Below are 21,072 nucleotides of genomic sequence, written 5' to 3' on the forward strand. Positions count from 1 at the left end.
TACCACTTAACGGAATCCGTTAGGATTTCCGTTAAATTTATTAAAAAAAAAAAAATTAAAAAAAATATTAAAAAAAAAACAAGAAAAACCCAGCCACCCCATTGCCACCCCCTCCCCTAAACTGCCACCCACCCCTCCCCCTCCCACCTGCCGGCGGCTGGCTCCAAAAGAGTCGGCCGGCGCCGACGACCTCACCCACGACCCACCACGACACCACCCTAACCCCCAAACCCAGACCACCACCACCGACAACCCTATACCCAAAACCCACGAACCCAGATCTCACCACCACCATGACACCACCCACGAACCCAGCCCCACCACCACCGACAACCCAATACCCACGAACCCAATACCCACGAACCCAGACCACCGAAACCACTAAACCCAAATCGTGGAATCGGGTATCGAGGGGAAGAGGCTTGGATCGGGTTTTCAAGGGGAGGGGGGCAGGGAACGAGGTTGGGATTGGGGTTGGAAAGGCGTTTTTAGGGGAGGGTTGCGACGCCGGCGCCGACACGGGGGCTAGATGGCCGGATTCGCGGGGTAGCTGGTGGGTCCGTGGGTGAGGAAGGGCTGGTGGTTGGGTGGTGGTTGCGGTGGGTTTGATGTTGAATAGTGGCGGTGGATTAGGCAGTGGGTGGGAAGGAGTGGTGGCTGGACGGTGATTGGGTGGTGGTAACGGAAATACTAACGGTTGAAGACAAGTGGTACTGATTTTTAACAAACTCTTATTTTGGTGGTAGCAAAGTAAAATTTTAAAAAAAATTGGTACCGAATCTGAAGAGAGGTGTTTTTAGTGGTAGCAAATGTCAAAAAATCCATAAAATAACATTTAATATGACTTGACTTGGTTTTCTATAGTCCTGCCCTTAAAGTATAAGAAAGAGTATTATTTTTTTTTCCAACACAAATTATCCTACTCCGTATGCTATAGTAGTGCTCATAATATTAGGAAGCTTACTTCCTCTATTCCTATATTTGCTTCTAATAATAATATTATGTGTGAAGACAAGGAAACGAAAAATCTCCGCTTCGCAGAGAAATATTGCTGCTGCAAATGGTGATGTCGAAATTGGGAGAGATACAAATAGTAGAGGTGTAAAAGATGGTGATATGGTCATTTTAGCAGGAGATGGTGGCCGTTCTATGGCTCATGCTGATGGTAATATTGGAACCGAGGACGACGATTGTTGCTGTTGTGGCTGTGGCGGTGGCGGTGATGGTGATGGTGGTGGCGGATGCGGTGGCTGTGGCGGTTGTGGTGGCTGAAGTTGCAGCGAATACAAGTGTACAAAATGTTTTAATTGTGTTCAAATCGTGTAAGTGGATATCCAAGTTTGACAACCATGTATATATTTTTGGTGAAATTTTCTTTTTATATACTTCCTCGATTTTTTAGTTGACACCGTTTGACTTTTACACCATTCACACAATACCCTTTAACTCGCTTTTGTGATTTATAGATACGGTAAAACATATTCATGTGGGATCTTGTTTGAATCGTTTCAATGTATATTTTATTAATATTTACTTTTTATAATTTTACAATGTTGATAATTAGAGATATTAATCATGAAAAATATGCATTGGCAAGCGTGATAATAGAAAGATGTCAATTAAAAAAACAAATGAAGGGCCTGTTCTCATATGCTTATCTCATTTCAGTTCAGTTCAACTACTAATTTTCTTCTCTTATAAAATATTTAGTCAATGAGAACAAGCCCTAAGTATATGGTAGAGTTGTAAAATTGTGGTGATTTCTTCCTATATTCGTTTGTTTATAATAATAATAACTAATAATAACAATAATAAAAAATTTACTAATGTAAAACCAAGTAACTCAGAAGAAATATAATACAGAATCACTAAAATTAATTTCAATTTGACAAATATAAGGTTAAGTGAAAAGTGCCTTAATATCCTAATTCCACTAAGGAAAAATCATGTGTTCCCTTGCAAATAACTCATACCTCGTAATAAGCATCTTTATGTACTAATGTTTAACTGGGCCTTTATTAATATCTAGAAGACTCTATCTAACCGGGCCTTAATGCTATCTGATCTCCATGCATTTATACTTACACTAATATTGTATTTGCCTCTACTACAACTTAGCACTCCTACACGCAATTGAGATGTTCATAGTCGCTCTCACTTGTAAGCTGGAGTACATTTTTGCTAGCCCTACTCACATACACTCTCACGGTTATATGTCTTCTCATATCTATTAAAGGATCAACTTAACCAAAAGCTTAAATTGATAGTTGAGACACAGAATCATATATTATACTCTATCAAGATAAATCACCTCTTCACAAATGCAAATACCTCCTTTTTACTGACAGCATGCCGACAATCCATTAATGTGGAGTTCCTTTCAACATTAAGGCCGCTTAATTGTGCCATATATCTAGATGCTTAAATTCTAGCTAGTACCCCAAAGTCAACACCGAATAGATCAAAGTTGTCCATTCTAACTAGACAAAACCTAATTAAACATTGACCAAGTCTTCTTCACTTAAAGACTTCTTCTAACTCGTACCTTAAATTACTTTAAGTCCACAACCTTAAATTAAACCTTCACTAGTTGCTTTCCTTTATCTTTTCCTCGTTACAATTACAAATATTAACATTTTAATGATCATATTGATACAATTGCATCCAATTAAAAGATGAAAGCATATTTTATAGTGCTCATAGTGTTAGGCTGCCTTGTTGCTCTAATCCTGTACATGTTTCTGAGAATAAGATGTGAAAAAAGGGAACAAAAAATCTCCAATACTTCGCAGGAAAGTACTGCTTCAGGCTCAGCAAATGGTGATGTCGAAATTGGCAAAGGAAAAGGAACAAATAGTGTAAAAGATGGTGATATGGTCATTTTAGCAGGAGACGGTGCTGTTGAGGCTATAGCCAACATAGGTACTAATATTGGTACTCAAAACAATGATTTTGGATGTTGTGGCTGTGGCGGTGATGGTGGAGGATGTGGTGGAGGGTGCGGGGGCGGTTGTGGCGGCTGAAGTGGCAGCGAATACAAGTGTACAAAATGCTTTAATAGTGTTCAAATCTTGTAACTGGTTTTTTTTTTTTTTTTTTTTTTGGTGTTTTAGAGAACCATAAATTAAAGGTGGGGCTGAGAATCGATTCCAGGATCTTTTAGAACCGAAAGAGAAGCTCTTATCACTTGAGCTATCCATCTCTTTATCCCTCACGATATGTAGGATATATTAGGTGGGGAAAAAAATTAAATACTCCGTATATGGAGGCAATTGCTTCATGTAATCTGATATTAAAATATTAAAATAAATTTAATTTTATGGTAAAATTGTCGTAATTTCTTCCTATATTCGTTTATTCTTGTAAAGGTTCGTTGTTCACTAGTGAGCAATTAATCAGACGACGTTGAATAATGAATTCCAACATTGTAATGTAACTTTTCTCCAATTCAACTATATACGCAGGTGCATCTTTTTAGTTGTTGATCTAGCTCTTAGGAAACCTCAAAAAAAAATTAAATTTTAACTAATTCAGAACTGAGAGTTGCATATTCTCAATTTCTCATATACAAAAAGCTAAGCTAAGTTAGGAGTATTATATGGGATGTACTGATGTAGTTATGGTCTTGTTCATATAGAATTAGTCAAGTAAATATTTTATTACATCAACAAAATGTTAACTCTATAGTTTATTTATACCATAAATCCAAAGTCATAGCCCAATTGCATGAATAATTCATTAATCTATACTATATTGAATGATACAAGAACATTCCGATCAATTGATCATTTCGTGCATGTTAAGCTATGACTTGACTTTTTTTTTTGGACGCGAAAGTATATCATTAATAACAAATTAACAAGTCATACAACATATAATTTGATTATTTGAAAAGGATGAAAGCATATGTTATAGTGCTGATAGTAATAGGCTGCCTTATTGCTCTAATTTTGCTTTTGATTTTGATAAAAAGATGTGTAAAGAAAAAGGAGGTAAAGAACTTGTCGTCGCGAAGATCTGTTGCTGCTGCAAATGGTGATGTTGAGATTGGCGGAGGAAAAGGAATAAGTAGAGGTGTAAAAGATGGTGATATGGTCATTTTAGCAGGAGATGGTGGCCGTGTTTTGGCTCCTGCTGCTGTTGTAGCCAGTACATCAGGTAATGGCAACGTTGGTAGCAGTGGTGGTGGTGGTGGTGGTGGTGGTGGGGATGGTGGGGGTGGGGGTTGTGGTGGTGGTTGCGGCGGATGTGGTGGTTGTGGTGGCTGAAGTAGCACACCGTCAAATAAATACAACTAAATCAACTACACCATGTGTAATGTGTAATACTGCGTAGCGTTCTGATCATGTAAGTGTGTATGCATATCCAAGATTCCAAGTTTAATTCCTTTTTAAGAAAAGTAAAATTAACAATCGAGACAATTGCTTCTACTAGTATGTAAATTTGAAATAACTTTATTACGGTGTATTATATCAAAGTTGTAAGAATGTGGCAATTTCTTTCAATATTCATTCTAATCATTCATTTGTCATAATTCTAATTTTTAAAATAATATATTTATCCTTAGGATTTAGGAATTTAAGATGTGTGTTAGTATGTTAGGGGTCGCTTGTGATGTAAGGGGTTTTCTATCATCTATTTCAAGTTTGCAACTCATAACATTATAACATTGGTTTTCTATTTACTATGTCTTTTTTTTTTTTTTTTTTTTTTTTTACCAACTACAACTTTACAAGGTTATAGTTTAATCCCGTGCGTTGCACGACTTAAATAGATTTTATTTGTTTAAAATAGTTGTCAATATTTTATATTTGAAAAAGGCGTGATAATAATCTCATTAATTAATTTTACCAACTACAACTTTACAAGGTGATATGATGAGAATTTTTTTTTATATCTCACAAATAATTTTCATTTGTTGTGAATAAAAAAAAAAAATAGGGGTAAAAATAAATAAGTATTTCTTCAAAAAAAATAAATAAATAAAATAAATAACCTAATGTTAACTAGCTTAGCAGGATTGGACTGGGCAACCGATATATTGGGCCAGATCAAACCCCTGGATTTTTTAAGTAATATGGGTCAGGCTGCAAAATTATTTGAAAAATGGGCTCTATCATCAAAGGATCTTCTCACATTAGCAAAATGCAAAGATAGTACGAGTATTACTTTTTATTCATTATTTCTAAATAAACCTAAGTCATATTATTGACATAAACATACCATTAATATCTTAGACAAACTATTATCTCAATATACTAATTACAAACTATTGTGGATGTTTTTTTTGGCTAAAGTACTAGCAATTAATCAAAACTTAGGATCATTCCGTCTCCCTATTATTTTTGTATTCGACTTCTAAAAATAAACCTTTCAAAAAAAAAAAAAAAAAAAAAAGGACTTCTTAAAAATGAACCGAGTACTCCCACAATTATAAAGGGTTTTGGGGGTGTAAAAAGTGAGCAAGAAATCTCCTTTGGAACTTTTCTAAGAAAAAACAAGCACAATTCACCGCAAAAGAAGTTGCCATCACTACTTGCCTCTAATTTCCACCACATAATGTGGTTTCCAATCCATCCATCATTTGGGAGCTCTTAAGCTCACCAATAAATTTGTAGAAAATCTTTCACGCTTATAATGTTGATCGAGTGTTCAAATATCATGATATTAGAGGCAACCATAAGTAATTTGGGAAGGGAAAGGAAGGTGCAAGAAGAACAAAAATTGTGAGATACAACACCATGAAATGTATAATATAAGGATACAATTAATGTTAGACAGTTTTAAAAAGATAAAGCAATTTAACTAATTGAAAATGTTTTATCTTTTTTCTTGTTTAAACTATACCAACAATCTTTATTTAATTTGGTGATTGTACATATTGCTCGATCTAGTAATGTTATAATATAATCCCCAATTTCTTGTGGTACTATTTGTAATATAAGAAAGAGCTAATAATAAAAGCAATTAGATTTCAAGACCAATTTCTTGTGGCAAATATTGCTACTTTTATTTTTCAAGACCAATTAGATTTCACGTTGAATTTGCAACCTTTTCTCTTATAATAGTAAGTATGCTTTTTTATCAATTGTGAACCTAATAATAATAAAAGCTCTTCAACCTTATTTCTTTTTGTTAGGTCCGACAATTATAATCAACATTGGATTACATTAAATCTAATTAAGCTAAAGTAGAGGCTCGTAAGTACCTAAAACCCTAGGTAACTAAAGACCTTTGCTTTTTATTTTTACATTCATAATGAAAGGTTTTCAAATCAAGCAAATAGACCAAAGAAATGATGCCCTTTTCAGGTAATGTCACTTCCTTTCTTCAAATCAAATGAGTGTGTATGTGTTTTATTATCTTCCTTTCTTGGTGAACTATCTTGTCATTTTTTTTTTTTTACATTGAAAATAAATAAGAGGGGTTTTTTTTTTTCAGGAAAAAAAAATGTACATACTCATGTCCTGATATATGTCCTACATTGGCTTTCCTTCCACTTGAATAATAGCTGGTCCATATTTAGCAAAATTTTCTATTTATGTTTTACTAGCTACTAGCTAGTCCTAAAAGTAAAAATTATCTTAAAAATCTTTTTTTTTTTAAAAAAATAGAAAGTTAAAAATATATTGGCCCATGCAGGGGTCGAACCTGCGACCTTGGCGTTATTAGCACCACGCTCTAACCAACTGAGCTAATGGGCCAATTTGTTAGTTATTTGTAAACTTTTTAAATATAGTATAGTGTTGTTTTGATGGGTTAATTTCCTGTTTCGTGACATATAGCCTGACAGGTTTATGTATACTCAGGTAAACTCAGCTTTATCCAATCCCAACGTACCAAACTCAAACAAAATCATCTGAAGATAGATTTATAAAAAGTGAATTCTTATCAATTTCAAGTATAATGATGTATTTGGCTTACTAAATCACTTAAGTAAGTGTGTCTTATTTTTATTTTTTGTAAAAAATATATTTATGATATCACAAGGAATATATTTATTTATTTATTTATTTTTCATCAAAAAAAATGCTCATCAAATTTCTAGATTAAAAATTTAGTAAGCAAAAAGTGTAATTTTCTAGTGCAATATTGTACTTGTATGGTTCAACTGATTATGAGATCTTGTTCTCTTCACTTAATTTTTACTAAATTCAAGTGATTACTTTTACTCATTATACGGAGTAGCTTAATTATACTCATGTCGTGTCAAGTGTGCTCTATGAAGAAATTGGATTTATTTCCGCCTTTTTTTTTTTGGGTACATTTTGAAATATCCTCATTAAAGATTTAAAGATCCCTTCGTCTTTTTTTTTTCGGTAGTTGTTCAAATTTAATTTTTACATTATTCGCATACTACGTCATCATGTTTTTTCTACTACTACGTCATACATCACAATTTGTCTAAGTGAAACTTTTTAAAATATATTGTGCATTAACAAATATAAAAACGAAATGAAACAAAATAACCATTGTTCTATCAATAGAAACTCCAAGACAGTATGATTTGTATCAAATAATAGTAGTATTGGGAGGCCCACAAAATGGTTTTTGGCTCTCTAAGTTTAGGAAGAGAGTATATGCATCAAAGAGAGACCCCCCAATGTTTCAACCACATATTGACATATAAATAGCCCACTACTATATCAAGGATAAGCCTATTCCTATACCACAACACAACACACACACGAAGTGTATGTCATGTTGTGTACTTTTACTTAATTAAATTACTTTATCTCTTTTCTTCTGAATGAAGAACCAAAACCAACCATGAAGAAGGGCTACACCGAGCCCAGGTCAAGCTCATCTTGCGCAGCCTGCAAGCTACTCAAGCGACGTTGCAGCCCTAGCTGCATATTCGCCCCACACTTTCGAGCCGATGAGCCTAAGAAGTTTGCCAAAGTCCATAAAGTGTTTGGAGCCAGTAATGTGAGTAAGATTCTTAATGAAGTCCCTGAGGAGCACCGTGAGGATACTGTCAATTCTTTATCATACGAGGCTGAGGCTCGCCTTCGTGATCCAGTATATGGGTGTATTGGTGCTATTGCGCTCTTGCAAAGACGGATGATCCAGCTCCAGCATGATCTTGCCCTTGCTCGTGCAAGATTAGCTCAGTACAAGGCTAGCAGCCTACATAGTAATGTTACTGCTAGTAGTAATACTGATGACAATGGTTTGTTTGGTTTGGGTGATCATAATGTTAGTATAATTCATATGAATTTATGTAGCGAAGGGTTAATAAGTTCAGATCAGTTTAGCCAAAGTGACAGTGGAGCTTATAATTCTACTGACTTTGGTCAAGTTCCTGATCTTCTTCCTTTGTGATGATCATTCATGTAATTAAATGTAAATCTATTTATCAATCTTTCAAAGGTCTATCTTAGATTTAACTTAAATATGGCCTATTCAAGGGGAGGATCATGAAAATTTATGTCTGAGGTGAGCACTTAGCTTTACTGTAATTTGTTCCATCAGCTCACTTCAAGATGGTAATTTTAGGCCTTATAGTATAATTGTACATAAATATATATGAACGGGTATCTGTATTTTATTTAGTGCTTCGTACTATGTTAATTAGTCTTGAGTCCTCAAACTTTTATCTCAAAAAGAGTCCAATTAGCTAATTGGCTTCTTTTCCTCCCTAAATACCACTCTATTGGTGGAGACCGTACAGAAAATGTCCTATCATGTCCTTAAAGGCTTAAACTGCGTAATTAATTCATTAAGACTAAACGGAGATATGTGTACTTGCGTAACCCTGATTAAGGTTTTAGATCACCTGGAGAATATGACACTAGAGAAGGCTCAGCAAAAAAATATCCCAAGAAGAGAAGAAGTGGAATAATAAAGGGTGAGTAGTGGACAAGGCATTAAATTATGATGTATCCCTGAAAACGCAGCTTAACCATTGCATTTGGTACACCACAAAAATTGTACTGGTTGCGCATTTCTAATTTGATGCGACATTTGTGTGTTTGGCACACTCTTTACCGCAAAAAAAGTTAACCAAAATTTCTTCTTTTTTCTTGAGAAAATAAAAATCCTAGCACAAATCATGAGTTTGATCAAAAGAACACTAGTTGTAGTAGCAATGTTCACTGTTAAACTTATTGATCTGCTTTTAGCATGTGCAAATGCAAATCAAAGGAAGATGACTGATTAGAAAATCAGTTCAATTGACAATTGACGTTATCCTGTTGCCTTGATCTTGAAAGGCAGAGGCCACAAGAGAGAGCAAAGAGAGAGTCGGGGGGGGGGGGGTGGGGGGGGGAGTTGGGGTTAATAATCGCGCAGACACGTCATCATGTTGATAGGTCAAAACTATGAACTAATTTGACAACTGAAAATAGATGGCTTGTTTGTGAAAATTCGAATTGATCCACCTAAAAATGTTGTGAAATAGTGGCTAGTAGAAGGATTTTATTACCAATTGATTTTAGAGTGGAAACTTAGTTAAATTTAAACATTTGTTTTTGCACATAAACGAAATTTACAAAATACGGAGTAAGAAAATTGTTGAATATGATTTGACATTAAATTGTTGTATATAAGATGTAAATGTCTAGTGGAGCCATAGTCACAACTTTATCAAAGAGTTTATTTTGGTATCCAAGGACGATTCTAAGGGTAGTAGTAGGGTCATAAGGATGTTTATCCTATTAGTCTTTTCTCAAATTTCATCTAAACCATTTTGTTGACCCTTATATTGATCTGACAAATATGAGTTACATTTTGTTGGGGTGAGAGAACATAGACGATAAAAAGCCAGATGTTAAATGTTAATCAAATTGAATAAAGCTCAGGTCTAACATTAAAATATCTAGTGTCGTTAAAATATGGCTGTATAATTTAATTAAAACGTGAAAAAAAAAATTAAAAATAAATAAATAAATAACTGTTTCAATCTAGTGCGAGTATTAACGCTCAACTTTTAATCACAAGTTTATTTTGTATAGCGCTAAAAGAGTTGAAAATATACCAAGCATGTTACGAACTTCTCAAGTCGAGCTTAGCTGAGGTCATGAAAATGTATCAATCAGCCAATCACCTCTATCTCCCCACCTTCTTCCACCACCCTACCCCATTCAATCTATAACCTTCCCATTATTGTCCTTGGTCGGTGAGCTTTGTGACCCTCCTAGGCCCTATCAACTTCAAAGCATTTCATTCAACAAGTTGTTGCAATAATTCTGTTACTGCTATGAAAAAAGGATTTGCGTACTCTTTCCACGAGCTGGGAAGTTTCTAGCCTATAGATTATAACGCAGCGAAGAGTCGTCATGAGACTGAAATTGATTTCTGCACAAGATGTGTCATGTCTAAAGTTCCTGTGCGATTGAATTGCTGCATTATCAAAATCACTTTAGACCCAACAGGCAGAAAGAGTCGAGGGCACACAGCAACTTGCGGCCTTCTTGACAAGACACGAAGAGAAGAGGGATAAGACCATGAGAGTGACTGAGTGAGGGTGGGGGAATGGCATACAGCAACTTACACCCTTCTCGACAAGACAGGAAGAGAAGTGAAGAGAAGAGAAGAGGGAGAGGGTGGGGGAACCCCTTCAGCCCTTTTCTAGCTATAGCTTGATAGAAGATGCATCCCCCTTTAGATAGGCTCCACCACTTGTTAAAGCAATACATATGCACACAGGACAGTAGTGAGCAGACTGACTCCCAAGAAAGCAAGTTATAACTTTCAGACATTCATTAACTCTAGCTTTCTGATTTTTGCCATGTACGGAGTAACTCCTACAGAGTATTAAAATTTAGTGATCCAATATTAAGCTGAAACAGTTTACAGACTTCACAGAAGTCATGGAAACCAAGAAAACGGGGAACACCTTCCAAGGAAACAAAGTACAACATAAGGCTGCCCCATCCCCTGGTGTGAATCGAACCTGTGTTTTGTAGGTTAGACGTGGAACTGTGGAAGCCAAGAAAAACATCTTTTGTCTCCCTAATTCTCTTGTTAAGTACAATATAACTCACTGTAGTACAGTCTCTTACATTCTCATGCTGCCCCATAACATGCTAATTGATATGTTTAATTCCTTCCCTTCGAACCAAGCACATAAATGGGTTCAAACCCACATCCAAAGGTACTACAAGGTAATTAAATTTGTATACAATCTTTACATAGCAATACAGGTTTAGAAACGGACAATCACATATATGCAGAATATAATACCAATTACTACTTCTAAAGCTCTTTCTGATCATCATAATTCAATAGAATCTCTTAAGCTCCAATTTAACTGATTAGTACACAATGAATACAACGAACAATAAATAGCACAACAAATAATTTATATTACATACTCTAATTAAAAGATGGTGTCACTCAAAACACTTACAATCAAATAATACCTGGGATCAGAGCGCAATCTTCTGAACCAATTTCCACAGAACTTCCACCCTTCCAATATCATGTACAAAACATCACACAGAAGTAACAAGGTGATGCTTGCGCAAGGAATGAGTCCATCATCTTCAGTCCAGAAAATGAAGTATGACCTCTGCTATAATTTCTTGCCTGTTTCAAAACTCACGTTGTATCAGACAAGGCTAAGTTTACTAAGAAATTAAGTGACCAAGTACATTACTACCCGGTCAGCTTTCCAGTTATACATTACAATAGCCCCTAAATAGAAAGGCAAAGGTTCATGTGAGCTGGTTCTGATTGCAAGCATCTAGAAAGAAAAATATTCCACATTACTGAATTAATTGCAGAAGTGCTTATAAAACCCATTTATCAGTTGCCGAATGTCACCACGAACATGCAGCAGCCACAGGACATATCAGCCCCAAAAATGTCAATGGACAAGAAATCACTCATGACTAACCTTAGTTAACTATGATTGGCTTAAATGAAGACTAAAGCTTCAGACCTCTCAAAAAACTGATATGGCAAAACAAAAAAAAAAAAAAAAAAAAAAAAAAACTCCTTGAAACTAAGCAACTAAGCAAGCATGCTTCCCATATCACAAAATTGGTGTGGTCTTTGTCACATAAGTATCTAAGCAAGTATGGTAGCCTATTGGTCTATCAAAATCCTTACCTAAGATTTGCTCATCCCATCAGCATTCAACTATAAATGTAGTAAAGTAAGAACAGTGATTCTTACAGGTGTCAGCCAAAACAAATACATATATATTAAAAAGCACGTACAAACACTGATGGGCCGTGATGGCTCCTCTAACTGGTTCATTCCTCTGTTGATACAGAAAAAGAATGAGTTCGGTTGAAAGAAAAGCGAATCTACTTGAAAACACATAGAAGAATGCAAAGCCATATCCGATTGGATTAGTTTTCACATCACTATGCCAGAGGTCTTTAAAAAGACAGTAAATTTAGCATAGAGCCATAGACTACTAGACTCTCAGTGAACTAGCTAGTCACAAGCTAATTGCATCTACAAGAATCAATCATCTAGCACAGTATATAGAAATCACATAATCTGATGTAAACAGCCTAACCCCTGCTAGTATATTAGGAGATCCTTGATCTGACAATCTGACATGTAATCACCACATTCTACTTCAAAAATAGATAAGCAAATGACAATGCAAAAGGCCTTTTATGAGTTAACACACTATAATCCAAACCTTAAGAATAAGGATTTCACTTTCACTAGCTATGCAGATTCAAGTAGACAAAGAACTAGTCTACAATTGTATGAAAACACAACAGATTTCCCAACTCAAGTCAAAATTTAACGTAGGCAAAAACCATTATATAAGACAAATTCAAAGAAAGATATGCGAGAGATAACATTCTATGCTAGAGGCAGTAGCATACAAGAGAGCATTGATGTACTGCATGTTCATTCAGCATCATATACCACTTCTATTTGATCTACTTTACTAATCCTGTAAACACCATCTAACATAAATATGCATCTGAGTCCTGTTTCAAATACCAAATGGTGCCAACAATAACAGTTTGGGAGTGAATAACAGACTTCATCCAATTGTAATCTCAATCTTATAAACCAAGAAAGGTAGGGTTAACTAACGAAGATGGGTGAAACTCATGATTTATCATTCAACTTTTCCTTTCCCATACCCAGTAGGTCTAATAACGTATCAAACTCTCTCCTAATTTGTCAAAAGCCACCTTATCAGCTTAAAAACAATTAACTTAAAATTGGGATATGATTTATTTGGAAACATAATTAATGATGAAATGCCAATATGGCAAGATGCATACCTCAGGGATGTTTTGAAAAAACACAATACTTGTAGGGGAGATTTTTTTTAAGTATTCAATAATTACATATATGAGGCATTTTGTGATTTTTGGAGTAAAATAAGCACCATTACATTGTTCTCTTGTCATATTTCCTGACCATACCAATGTGAGCATAATTCCCGGGATCAACATAGTTTTGTTGATTCACAGTTAATCTAATTTACCACTACATACCTGCAATCAGCCTCTAAAATACAACCACGAGCTTATAAAGAACTAGCACACATATAAAACGTGCCACAAATAATTACACAATTGAAACATTCTTTATATATCCAAGATCAGCTAAACCCACGCTCTCTTCTCATTCCTATCCATGCATTAAATTAACAATCAAATCCAAAAACCAAATCTCTTCATTCCATTCTAAATAAAGTTTTGTCACTTTAAACAAACTAATGCACACTTGATCCTACTATAATTGAGGTTTTGCTCTCCTTTCGCCTCACTTCCACGTATTTCAGGAACAATAAGTTACAATTAAGTTAAATTTGCACTAATAAGTTCAAACAAGTAAAGTTCGGGTCATAAAAGGGCTACACTAAAGTTCAATTCATAACTACAGAGCTCCAATTAGTGAAATTCAAGTAAAGAGAGCACATTTTTTTTTTTTTTTTTTTTTTGAGGGAAAGTAAAGAGAGCACATTTAGAAAGCCAAGCACCACATCAATCAACAAAATCTAAAGCTTTAACTAAAATTCAAGCACATTATATTATAGAATTAATTATAAAACACAAAATTCAAACCAACAAAAAAAAATAAAAGTAACAGAAATTGTCACCTGTTGAGGCAGATCTCTTGTTAGAACGCTTTAATCTTTCAAGCTGAATTTGAGCATCAACAAACATATTCATCCTCTGAAGCTCCAATTCTTTAGCCAATTCCAATTTCTGCTTCTCCAATTCCATAAACTTCTCCTGTTTCCAATTCTCAATTCTCTCGTAAACCTCCCCAAATTTCACCACCGCTCTCGCCAACTCCTTCATCGCCGTCTCCCTTTCTCTCTCCTCCACCATTTCCACCGCCTCTCCATCTTCATCCGATTGAGTCGACTCGCTTGAATTCAAACTCGACTTCAAATTAGGGCTAAAATTATGGTTAAAGTTAGGGTTAGGGTTAGGGTTAGGGCTAGAATTTTCGGCAGCAGAAACCTTAACAGCGGATGAGGTAACATTACCGATCAAAAAATCAAGGCGTTCGAAAAACCGCCAAGTAGATGGCGGAGATTTGACCTTCTCAACCTTATACTTCTTCTTGATCGTATCGATTCGATTCTTACACTGAATGTCGGTTTTCCGGCGAGTAATTCCGGTGGAATTGACGGCGTCGGCGACTTCATTCCAATCGTTTTGCCGGAGATTTCCGCGGTTGCTGCGAAGGTAGCGTTCTCCCCAAGCTTCGATCAACACCGCCGTGGAATCTTCGCTCCAGCAGTCGTCTCTGCCGCTTGATTGCTTGGGAGTTGCCATGAGAGAGAATTTCTGAGGAATTTTGAGGAGAGAGAAAGTGAAGATGAAGAAGAAGAAGGTGAAGGTGAGGGATGAAGATGACCCTGCATTTTGATTGGTTCTGCCAAGGTTTGACCGCCGGTAACGTCAACCATTGCCCTTCACGGAAATTTGGCCGTTGTTTTTGTTTTTTCTTTTTTTTTTTTTTTTTGGTTTGGGTATTTTTGGTGGGGAGGTAAGAATGTGAGGGAAATTGTTTGGAGGTTGAATTGGGTTGGATCAGCCCAATTTTAATCAGCCTTTTAAATAACTGGGCCTTTGGACTAGATATTTGATAATTTGTGCACACCAGTTAATTTTTAGAAATCACCTCGACAAAACGTTGAATGTTTATATACATCCGGGTGTAAGTTGTAGTTAAGGTTATGTTTTTTTGCTTATTTGATGATTAAATAAACAATAGATATTGAAAAGAGTTTTGAAAATTCCTTGCATCGTGAAGTCGGGTGTATATCTCTAATAATATCTCATTTTTCTTACCTTTTCAAAAGAAAAAAAAATCAGAAAAACTTGTACACTTTATTTAAAACTAATTATTGATGCAAATGATGCTCCGGTGTTATATTGTCCTTGTTGCGTGTTCTAGTTTAGGAACATTCATTTTAATCGAGTTACATAATTCAATCGTTATAACTTAAAAATGGTCCCATAAAAAGAACACTTAACTATTTAATTCCATTAAAGATCAATAAAGTAAGTAAACTCAAATATGGATTCACTTGTTTATATATCTTCAGTTAAAATGAAAGAGGTTCAAAATTGTTTCTTTTTTATGTAAGGAATTCATAAGCTCACATAGTGGAAATCATTACTAGGATATAATTGGGTCACACATGACTGATGATCTCTTATTGAATTTTTAGTGCAACTTGTGTAAAAACTAACAATGGATAATTGAAATCTATCTTTTATACGAAGTATATCTAATACTTCGTAAGACCTAATTTGATAATATGCTCTACTTGATCTTATGATACAAAATTGGAAATTTAAAACCACTTGGTTTTTTGGTGTTTAGAGAGCCACAAGGGAGGAGGTGAGAATCGATCCCAAGATCTCTTGAAATCGGGAGGGAAGCTCTAACCACTTGAGTTATCCCTCACTCTCATTTAAAACCACTTGGTAATTCGTAGAATAAATACCTCCTCTCTAGTTACTCTAATAGGAAGTGACTTCACTGTTAATAGAGAGCATCTTGTGGCATATCCGAGAAAGTGGCTGGTTCGTTCTTTTGCTTCCAAAACTACAGACATACACTTGTTGTCTCCAATGATCAAGATACTCTCCTATCTGTATATCTATATCTGGTCCTTTTTTTCACGTACCAATTGACAGTAACTGTTCTTAACTTTATTACCATCTTCATTTGAAACGAATCATATATAAATTCATGTTGTGAAAGGAAAATTACTAATAGTGCTCGAATCATACTTGTATAATGCCTCCTTCGTCTTATAAAGATAATAGTCCTATAGACCTATTGTCCCAACACTTCGTTATCAAACATATATATACGAGTTATATAATTGTATTTCTGACTTTACCATTTATGTACTCTCTCTGTCACACTATTAGTAGTAAGATCGGGATGTATGGAGCCAGATTTTGGTCCAAAACCACTTAAAGTTCGGTCTTAAGCTGAGTCAATTGCTAATCCTTATGTACAATCCTTGTATAAATTTCAATTATGAAACGGATAAAGTACTTCATTTTTAAAATGAGAAAGGTACAACGCATCACAACTAATAATATTCCTAATGATCAACTCACCTAATCAAATCCAATCTAACACAAACAGAAAAATCTTAAAATAAAAACAAAGTAGAACTAGTCAGTCTTTTTTCTGCCTCTACTTTTGTGAAAAGGTGTGAAAGATAGTTAAAAGAATGGTTTATCAAAAGAACCCAAGTGGTGAAAAAGGAGATACTAGCTAGTAGATAGAAATTGACATATTATTATATCATTACTATTATAATTATTAAGGTTTAGTAAGATATGTTAGCATTAGCATGCAAGATCCATGCATATCCATCTTAAAAGCAGAAATTATCCTACATACAATTATCTCGTGAACCATGCAATTTTGGTAAAAAAAAAAAAAAAAGATAACATAATGTTGAAAGGACATGCAATGTAATCAAACAAATGAATCAAATGTATCATATCAAGACAAGAGGACCCGACCTTAGCTTTTGTTTAAGATGCATGTGCATAAATTGATTCCCTTTTGCTTGTAACTTTGTGCTTAAATGAGTGTTAGATGTGGGTTCATATCTTCGACAAATCTATAAACTTTGTTTGAATGTTCTAGATGTTGATTTACTTGGTGTTTATTTTCAACAAAGTTGAAAGAGACTATAGGTTAACAATTTTATTCGCATTGCATCCAATCTTATTTATACTATTATGACAAAAAAAAGCTCGTATAAAAGCCTTGATTAGGCAATGAGCTGTTAATTGTTTGTTTGATCCTAACGTGCGTATCAATTGGAATTAATGATTTGAAATTTGAGTATTGTCTTCTGTTTACAAATTTGTCGCGAAAAAACAATTATTGGCGTTAATATAGAAATCAATTAAAATTTCCAAAAATAACATACAAAAGCCAGAGTGCAAAATGTATTGGTCCGTTCAATTTATTGATTTTGGCGGACAACATACTGAAGTTATTTGTTGTAGTATGTGCTTAACCTAACTCATATTGTAGCAATTAAGAAGATGAATCAACTAAAATTCTATAAGGCTTGACAACTTCATGTGATGACATAGAGTACATTATATCATAAGAAGATACCATCTATCATACGAAGTATAATGGAGTAATGGTATATACATATATACTCCGATTCGTATACTCAATTGGCTCCATATAAGTAGATAAGTATTGCTTTCAAACAATAGTTCACAAACAAAAACATCATTAAATCATAAAAGCTACATCAAAATTAAATTGAATGCAGACCACATTGTTTTTGTCTTGTCGATATAATAACGTACTCATAGACAGCACATAAAAGGGAATTGAAGTCGGTTCTACAATTAATTGGTACAGCCATGCATGCATAATACCATCCACATAAAAACAGTTAAATAAATTTTCCAAAATATATTGACAGAATATTCTGACATAATCTTCATTGAAAAATTCGTCAAATTCTTGCTACAAATTAGAGAAACATTTGAAAAAGTGCAAGCTACGCCAAAAATCTTTAATTAATTTTAAGAGAGTACATACTAGTGTACTGTACTAGCTACTGTATGTTTATGTTTGTGTTTGTGTTTGTGTGTGTTTGTGGTAGAACCAACCGTAGAAGGTACTCTTCTAGTGTGTTGCTTAGTGAAATGGCATCACTCATTGGAGTCAAACTTCTATATTCACCTGATGTCACATTGTTATCCACGTCAACTAGTTGGCCTTCCTTTTCTTACATTTAGATTTAATGAATTTATTGGGAGGTTACCTTACCTCTAGGGCAAAACCCTAAATTTCGCCATCAGTCCGCCACCCTTTTTCTGTGAAAGGAATATGATGATGATGATCGGAATTAGATCGAGGATGCAATTTCTTGCACAACATTTTAAAATGAGATATTTTGATCGAGTAACTTTATATTTTATCGTTTGTGTATACGCTGCTTTTACCTGTGAGGTTGTGACATAATGACATTACACTTATGCTATTTTTTTTTTTTTTTTATTACTTGGAAGGAGAATAATTAATATAATACTACTAATTAGCATGAAGATATAATCAGGTGGTTGTATGCTTGTATTAAACGGGTTGATAATGAGCTTCAAGAAAGGGAATTGTCGATTGTAGCCTTGTAGGGATGTAGGGATATAAATAATAAGAAGGGGGTGATTATATAACAACACACATTATAATAATGACATGATGAGACCAACTAAATTCATATTAAAGGAAATTGTAACACATAATATCTATTTATATCCTTAAATACTAGGAAGTATATAAAAATAAAAAGTAATTTGAGCCTTACAAAAGAGGCATTGTATGCTCATATATTTATGTAGAGGGGGTCGGAATTTATTTGCAAAATATGGTTAGGAATATATGACCTAGAGTAACCTTTAGGACTTGATTATAAGTTCAATAAAGTTGAACTTTTTTACAAGTATAATCCTAGTAGTTTATGTACAAGAGCTTTAATTTCATAGGTATGCTCCATTGCTTCAAAAGAGTAGAAAGTTTTTTTCTTGCTACTTTACTGATTCTCTTTCTTTAGATATAGGGCGGCCAAAGCCAAAGGAAATCTAAGCAACATGAATATATGATAATTTTGAATTAAACTTTGTGCCAAAATCGGAACATATTCACAACTCTTGCTAGATTTCCTCTTTAGAGGGAATAATTTTTGTGGGATCAACACGAATCTTCATTGCTACATAAAAAGTTAAATATATAGTAAAAGTTACACATATAATAGTCCTTACAGTATCTTTGAGTAAAAATAAGGTTGGAAACTGACAAAACTGTCAAGATTATATAATTTGTAATTATTTATACTTTGTTCTCTTTATTAGATTTTATTTTACTAATAGAATATCACAATTAAGTCAATGTCTAATTGTCTATTATATTGATAAATGATAACCTTTTTTATTTAATGAACTTACCTTAACTTTTCAAATTTGACTTCTTTGACTAAAACATTTTTTACCATCCAAATGATGTTTGGTAATATTAATTCACACTCTAATCCATTGATCCGGTTAATGATGTTATACGGTACTTATATCTATGCATTTGTTGATTATTGTTACTATTTGAGTACTATTCTAAAGGTAGAGCGAGGTTATAAATCTTAAGAAAAAACACTCTTTATAAATTAAAGAGAACATAATCGTTGAACACAAACATAATATCCCATGGTGTTGAATCCCATTGTAACTCACTTACGAGTGTCCTACATTGGAGAATGAAGAGAGAAGGTTTCACTTTATAAGGTAGAGGAATACCTCCTACTATTGCCAATTAGTTTTAGTATGGAAGCTCCAAAGCCTTGTTTTTGGACCTAACTCTCCTCCTCCTTGTTCGGGTTGTCCAGGCCCATTTCATATTTTTTCGAAATTTAACATGGTATCAGAGCCCGGGTTGCGGGTCTCTTCTAAACTGAGTATTTAATCGCTACTGGAGAAAGATTTACCTCGACAGGATATTCAACCCCTAAGAGGTTTATTGATCTGGCCTTCTCCAGTTAGCTCTGAAGTTCTAAGGACATTCATAAGTGAGGGGGAGTGTTGAATCCCATTGTAACCCACTTATAAGTGTCCCACATTGAAGAATGAAGAGAGAAGGTTTCACTTTATAAGGTAGAGGAGTACCTCAAACTATTGCCAATTGGTTTTAGTATGGAAGCTCCAAAGCCTTGTTTGTGAACCTAACTCTCCTCCTCCTTGTTCGAGTTGCCCAGGCCCATTTCATATTGTTTCGAAATTTAACACATATAGACTATATGCACAGCATAACTGTTATTACAATCATACATTAGTCGCAAGTCCACATGGCTTGCGATAGCTCTCAAGAAATTAAAACCATCAATCAACCACATGCTGCAACAACAGGCATACCAACAACAAAATCTCTATCTTATCGAAGCAAATATACAAAACGTTCATTATAGAGTAATTATTATACCATGTACTCTAATTATTGGTACAATTTGCAAGAAAATAGTCTGGCATCCCATCATTTGTTTAATGTACTATTACGTACGGGTTGTGATAAATAAACACTCATTACTCCATATGAGTAGAAGTAGAAATACACACCATCACCGACAAGTTAATCTTTATTGAACTATGACATATTAGTGTTAAGGATTTTGAAGGACACTATATCTTACTCCCTCCGTCCCAAAATTACAGGCAAATATCTCTTAAAAGCACGGTTTTTAAGAAAATGGGAAGATTCCTTGTACATTAATCATTGGAAGTACAATACCCATGTGGGGCTGTTTTAATGCATTGATTAAAAAACTTGAAAATATCAGAAATTGTGATGTCATCTCTTTACCCAATGGACCACAATCCTTGCATTTATTGTTAACCAATAGGATTCTAAAATGACATAGTGTGGTCCAATAGCATTTCAATATTGCTGTTCACATGGATTGAGAAACAAATATCAAAAGTTTTCAGCCAAAAAAAATCGCCAAAAATTTCAGCCAAAAGTATGGCGCCATATTTTTCACCTTTTCAAAGGTGTTTTAAATTTCTTACACCATCAGCTTACATCAACATATAAATACCACTGCATTACTTAGAAAAAAACAGAATGAATGTTTCAGTA

General features: G+C 34.5%; 1 protein-coding gene, 1 non-coding gene and 1 pseudogene across 2 annotated transcripts; 1 reads left to right on the forward strand and 2 right to left on the reverse strand.

Annotated features, from left to right (window-relative positions):
- Positions 1-6,630: 6,630 nt before the first annotated feature.
- On the reverse strand, positions 6,631-6,704 carry TRNAI-AAU (transfer RNA isoleucine (anticodon AAU)). Its single transcript has one exon. It is a non-coding gene; the product is annotated as a tRNA-Ile (tRNA).
- Positions 6,705-7,680: 976 nt separating this feature from the next.
- Positions 7,681-8,376, forward strand: LOC145595164 (LOB domain-containing protein 21 pseudogene; annotated as a pseudogene).
- A 2,704-nt stretch (positions 8,377-11,080) lies between these two features.
- LOC145594876 (trihelix transcription factor ENAP1-like) lies at positions 11,081-14,881 on the reverse strand. The gene is made up of 2 exons (XM_081651222.1): positions 14,033-14,881; positions 11,081-11,532 (listed from the first exon to the last, which is right to left on the reverse strand). Exons 1-2 carry the CDS (start codon positions 14,718-14,720, stop codon positions 11,519-11,521), a joined length of 702 nt encoding a protein of 233 aa, XP_081507348.1. The 5' UTR covers positions 14,721-14,881; the 3' UTR covers positions 11,081-11,518.
- Positions 14,882-21,072: the final 6,191 nt, after the last annotated feature.

Source organism: Chenopodium album, chromosome 19 (assembly GCF_948465745.1).
Source record: "Chenopodium album chromosome 19, dcCheAlbu1.1, whole genome shotgun sequence".
NCBI classification, from domain to species: domain Eukaryota; kingdom Viridiplantae; phylum Streptophyta; class Magnoliopsida; order Caryophyllales; family Amaranthaceae; genus Chenopodium; species Chenopodium album.